This window comes from Bidens hawaiensis, unplaced genomic scaffold (assembly GCF_021521415.1).
Source record: "Bidens hawaiensis isolate Kalapana, Puna unplaced genomic scaffold, B.hawaiensis_p1.1 tig00024437_1, whole genome shotgun sequence".
Lineage (NCBI taxonomy): Eukaryota > Viridiplantae > Streptophyta > Magnoliopsida > Asterales > Asteraceae > Bidens > Bidens hawaiensis.
In genome coordinates, this window is record NW_027493854.1 from 131,274 (window position 1) to 137,861 (window position 6,588).

The 6,588-nt window shown below is 32.5% G+C and overlaps 1 protein-coding gene across 1 annotated transcript; it reads left to right on the forward strand.

The window, feature by feature from the left end:
• The first annotated feature begins 4,814 nt into the window (after positions 1 to 4,814).
• On the forward strand, positions 4,815 to 6,278 carry LOC143569268 (uncharacterized). Its single transcript, XM_077055229.1, has one exon. It carries the CDS (start codon positions 4,844 to 4,846, stop codon positions 6,233 to 6,235), a length of 1,392 nt encoding a protein of 463 aa, XP_076911344.1. The 5' UTR covers positions 4,815 to 4,843; the 3' UTR covers positions 6,236 to 6,278.
• Positions 6,279 to 6,588: the final 310 nt, after the last annotated feature.

Here is a 6,588-nt window from a genome sequence, read left to right on the forward strand (position 1 = left end):
ATTAAAATACAAAAATATATAACTATTAGAAACGTAATATGTAAAACAAACCCCGTAATCAAACCCTAATTTAATTTCTCAATATGAATTTAGTTACATTAGCGAATCTTTTTTCTTTTAAGTTTAACTTATATGAAAAGTTTCACAAAATAATATTCAAATTATAACATATGAAAATAAACGAATAAATATAATAATTAAGTAGATAATTCATTCAACGTTTCATTAAAAAATGAAAATAACCCAACATAAATTAATCAAAATAGGTTCAAATATATTATTAACTTCTTACAAGAAATAAACTAAAATCCAAAAAATTACATTCATAATATTAGAAACAAAAATATTAGAAAAAAAAATTTTAACAATCTCCGTAATACGTGGGATAAAAATTAGTTTGTAATATTTTTGTTTTAATTAATATGTTCTCGTTCAATAGTTTTCTCACAGCAGACATTTTTTTCCCTTCACATTCATTAAACGTGAGTCATGCATATTTCATTTAAATAAACTTACCTTAAAAGCGAAGTAACACTTGTCCTCGCAGAATTGTTTTAACTTTTTTCTAAGTATATAAGATTTTATTACTCAAATCTTTTTAAACATGATAAGTAATGTTGGTCATTTTCCGTACATTTCCACACAATGCTACTAGCCTTGTTCTAGACTTACTTTTAAATAAGCTAAGCTATCTTCTTGGTTAATCGATTTGGAAACAGCTCATTTTAGTTTAGAGTAATACATAAATTGTGGAAAACTAGTTAAGGGTAAGCTTATACTTATTCTATCTTGAAACACTAGAAATTTAACGATAGCTTTGGGAGAAGCTAGCAGTTATAACATAGCTCACTAACGTAACATGACTCAGCATGAAGTTAAATGACTTCGGGGTCAAACGGGTTTAAATTACAGAAAGATCGACACATTAATGTCATCGTTATTATGTGTCGCCCGGCCTAACACACACGACATCTTGTGGCAAACGAGTTGGCAGGAATTCAGTCAGTGTCAACACTAAATCTTAAATATAAATTATTAAGTCTAAAATAATAACATCAAAATACTAAAAAAAACATGTATTTTGATATGGCAGGATCTCATTTCGTTGCGCGGTACAATACTCCAATCAAAACCTTGTAGCATCAAGGATGAATTTTAATACGACATATAATATAATATAATATAATATAATATAATATAATATATGGTGTACGAGACAAATAAAGTGAATAAAAACACATTGAAAATACCATGCATTTACAAGTGTGAAATAATATAAACAAAAATAGTAATATCTTATATAATAAAAGTGAGATAAATATTCACCTTTACCCAATTATATAGTTATGAACCTAACATAATCACCCCACAAATTATTTGAATAAACCAATAATCCTCCCTGACCCCAACTCAAGATCTTAGCAGTCCCTGACCAATGGTAAAGACCATAACTTTATTTAAGCTTGTAATTCATATGTTACGTGATCTAAGCTAGGGTTGGCGAAGAAATCCGAACCAAATAGGCAACTTTAAACCGAAACTCTCAAAATGGATATTTGGATATATAACCAGGTATGAGAGTAGTTTTAGAATTTTTACGGGTTTTGAAAGGGTAAGGGAGTATGTTAGGTGATATCTACTCAAGTATGCGAAACCATTCACAATGATATATCTACCTATACTAATAAACAAAAATAATAAGATGATGTGTCATAACCATATTCAATCTTAACTTTAATTTTCTTTCTATTTTCTAATCTTCACTCTCCTTAATCCATGCTATCCATGGGTCATGGGTTTAATTGTTAAGACCCATTAAGTGTAACTCATATGAGAAAAAGGTATTTAATTCTACCTATACTAATAAACATTTTTAATATAAAACATTTGTATTGATCATATAAAACATATTTAATATGTTTAGGTACTAATAATTGATTTTATGTCATCTTAAAACATTATTTCAATCTTAAGAAAATGTAAAACTTAAATATGTAACATTTGAAGTGTGTGTGATTATATTAAAATTAATCTATAAATTCAAAAGAAAGTCCCTAAATTACATATGATTAAATACCTAAATTTCGGTCATTTGACAAATCCCGTGTAACACACGGGTTCAAAAGCTAGTAATTTAATATACTATATAACTAAAAGTATAATAATTCTAAGTTGAAATTGTAAGAAAATTATAATCATTAAATGATAAATTGATATCTTAAAGGTATTCGAGACTTGAAATTGTTCTATAGCAATAATACATAGTCCAATGTTATGATAATCTAGGATATCTATTGGACTTACATATAGCTCGATCTCAACATAGTCAATAATCCACAACACATAAACTCATACAAGAGGTATTTGGTGTAGACCAAATCAAAAAGGGCCCAAAGACCATATATGAAGATCATGCAATTAGTTTAAATTTGAAACGACTGTATTAGAAATCAAGTCAAGTGGAAGTTATAATTAAAGATTGGATTTCACAAACTGAGAGATATATGTAAAATTCACCTGCGGGGGGAGGGGTTGCTATTTTCACTTACCTAAGTTTTGTCCCACGGTGTTTTCTTGATAAAGTTTTAACGACACGACATGATTGCCTAAAAATATGAGTTAATGTCGCTCATAAAGAAGTGAACCAACATTATCCTACTAATTGTAAATAGTATATAATCTAAAATGTATAAATGGGCGTGTTAATGCATAAATCTAAGGCTTAACCTAAATTGCAACGTTGAATGAAACAAAAAGAATGAATAAGATTGCTTCCTTGTTTCTTTCTTGCTTTCTACGATAAACACTATTATTTGTAAATTAATCTGTTTACGACTACAATAATGTAAAAACCAGTACATTTTGTATTGTATTTTAACTATCTTTGGGACTTTGAAGTCAACAATGAATTAAAATAAGAGATCAACTTGGTTGAAAAAGAAATACACATTAAAAATACTATTTACAAGTACAACTACTAATATAAACAAAATGAATAGTATCTTGTACAAATCAAAATGTAGTTATTATACTCCTTTAACCCAATTAAAAGTATCAACCTAACGTAATCTTCCCACATGTTAAACAAATAAACCAATAGTCCTCCCTAGCCACAACTCTAATTCTTCAATATCCCTTTTTTCGTTCACATATACACTGAAGTCGTATAACTTTACTTAACCTTAAAGATTTAATGGTGGGCTGGTTGTAGAAGTTACAAAAGCCGAATAACTTTAATATATACCAAGTCCAATAACTTTATTAAGCTATAACTTGGATGTTGCATGATCTAAGCCAGGGATTACAACGGAATTCAAACCTTATAAAAAACTCTAAAGTTAAAACTCTAAAGTTGAATTTTTCTGAAAAGATATTTGGGTATGTAACATGATATGAGATTAGTTTTGGGAAAATCTGTAGGGATTTGAAAGGGGAACACATTAGGTGATATATGTTCAATTATGTGACTCTCACTCGAATATATCTATATGTTATATAACTAAAAATGTAACAAATATTGTGGAGATCTAAGTTTGATCTCTACTTGTAGCACTTTTGGTTGATTAAAGCAATGAAAGAAATTGAGCTAGGCCTTGTGCAAGGTTATCAGTTTGAATCCCGAGTCCACCGGTTTTTCGTCCCACCATGTGTGTCACGCCATAGACTTTTGCTCTTGTGGTGGCACAACAACTGTCATGTGGCAACATGCGATGTGGTTTCCCGGCGGAACCGACAAGCCAAACTATGAAGCCAGCGTGAGACTGGTTAAAACAACATAGTCTGACCAGAGTGGGACAACAATGCTCTCTAATTTAGGAAGTGCGATTGCCTAAACATAAGAAAACCATCATTTAAAAAAACAAATATTTTGTTTATGTTGTTAGAAACTTATCATTATTAGAAAGATAGATTGTTAGAAGTTTAGTTAATAGTTAATACTTCAAGTCAGTTTTTGAAGCATGTTTAATATTGGGTTTCCGGCAACTAGCATCATGGCTCGTAATATTTAACCACATAAGAGCATAAACAGGTATATTCACCGTAGGTATATATACCCTAAAACCCGGTAGGTATTAATTACCCAACGGGTGTTGAGCATAACTTATTATCGTCCCTAATCTAGACAAGCCATACAATGAACAAGTTGTTATCAAACTATAAAACGGGTCAAACATGTCATAAACTAGTTATACATCACAATAAATAAGTTAAACAAGTTGACCTTGTATAACATTTACTTAAACATATAAACCATGTCAACCAAAACACAACTCTTTAAATACAACAAATCAATATGTCATTAAAAATGTTTTCTTTATTTAAGTTATGAGTCATAACATTTGGTCTCTAGAAACCGAGTAGTCCTAACTCCAGGAATATCAATGGGCTTCTTCCTCAACGCTTCCTTAATAATAACCCAATAATATGTAAAATTATAACATTAGATCTCATCTGCCTATAAGATTCTCTCAATTGGTTCCCACCTTCTTATTAAATTATGGTTCATACCCAGTTGGGTTTTTGTAATTCAACCCTTAAAATGGTTAATCTTGAGCTTAATTGAAGTGTTTTCTGTAAAGTTCGTTAATTTTGAGTTTATTCGGTAATTTGGTGGTGCCTACCAAGTGTTCGACGAAATGCCGCTGAGGATCATATCATCAAATTGAGGGCTTTTTGGTACGCACTTATTGAGTTTTGAATTTAATTTCTTTCTATTTTGAGTAATTTGATAGTTTCTATTTATGTGCTATTTGTGTTCATGAACGTTCGGTTCGTTTACAGCCCTAACCATCTATATAACTTTATTGCAGGTAGTAAATGTACCCCAACCTCTAGATTCTCAATGATCCTCTTTGCAAGATCGATTGTTGCAAAACGAATAACCATGACCGCCATTTCCCCCGCCCGTGCTGCATTTAGAACCCTAAAAACCACTGTATCAGACCACTTGGATAATCGTGGAACTAGAGGGCTAACAAATGATGATTATTTTGCCACAATTCATCGTATTTCCAATATTGTTCGTCGCGACATCTACTTAGAAAGAACTTTGAATAAGATGTGCATTTCCCGTATTGTTAACTCAGAGCTCGTTTACCGTGTCGTTCGTAGCTGTAGCAGTTCGGGTATTGAATCCTTTCGTTTCTTCAACTGGGCCCGCACCCAACACCCGCAATACGAACCCACGACCGTTGAGTTCGAAGAACTTCTTAAAATCTTAGCGAAAACGCATCATTGGGAAACCATGTGGAAGGTTGCACACCAGATGAAAACCCAAAAACTCCCAGTTTCACCATCTGTGCTTTCGTTTATAATTGAACATTATGGTAAAAACGGTCTGATTGATCAAGCGGTTGAGGTTTTCAACAAATGTAACAGCTTCAACTGCCCGCAAACGACTGAAATACACAATGCTTTATTATTTGCCCTTTGTGAGGTTAAGAATTTTCAAGGAGCGTATGCGTTAATTAGACGAATGATCCGTAAAAACGTGGTTCCTGATAAGAAAACGTACTCGGTTTTAGTCAACGGGTGGTGCTCTGCTGGCAAGATGAAAGAGGCCCAAATGTTTTTAGAAGAAATGAGTCAAAAAGGGTTCAATCCACCGGTTCGCGGTCGGGATCTTTTAATAGATGGGTTGTTAAACGCGGGTTATCTCGAATCAGCAAAAGGGTTAGTTAGGAAAATGACAAAAGAGGGATTTATACCCGATGTGAGTACTTTCAACACGTTAGCGGATGCTATTTGTCAATCGGGCGAGATTGATTTTTGTATCAATTTATATCATGATGTATGCAGATTAGGGTTATGTCCCGATATCGAGACGTATAAAATCATGATCGGTGCATCTTCAAAAGTTGGTAAATTTGATGAGGCGTTTAGTGTTCTTTATAGGTCGATTGAAGAAGGAAATAAACCGTTTCCGAGTTTATATGCACCGATTCTTAAGGGGCTTTTTAGGAATGGAATGTTTGATGAAGCGGTTAGTTTTTTTAGTGATATGAAAGTTAAGGGGCATCCACCGAATAGACCTATTTATAGTATGATTTTGAAGATGTGTGCGCGTGGAGGTAGGTATGTTGAAGCTGCTAATTATCTAATGGAGATGATTGAGTTTAAATTGTCACCGATGTCGCGACATTTTGATATGGTGACTGATGGATTGAAGAATTGTGGGAAGCATGATATGGCTAAGAGGATAGAGCAGTTGGAAATATCCATGAGGGGTATGTGAGACATGACAAAAGTCTACTACCTATACAAGACACACAAGAGACCAGAATTGGTAATCCCGAATCGGATTGAAAACGTTTATTTTTTCGATCCAAGCTGGTTGACCCTTAGAAAGTGTTTTACCCCCCCCCCCCCCCATTTTTTATGTTTTTCACATTAATTGATGTGTGTTATGATAGAAAAAACAACATTGGTTAGAAAATATAGGTGGCAAATTGGAGGGATGGTTACCAGATTTGGTTTGAAAGGTTTATATTTAGTCCAGCTTATGTATACACTTTTGACCATTTGTATTTATTTTATCTATTTTTCATATATAGTTGATGCATTAGTAATAATTATTAACAAAGAGTT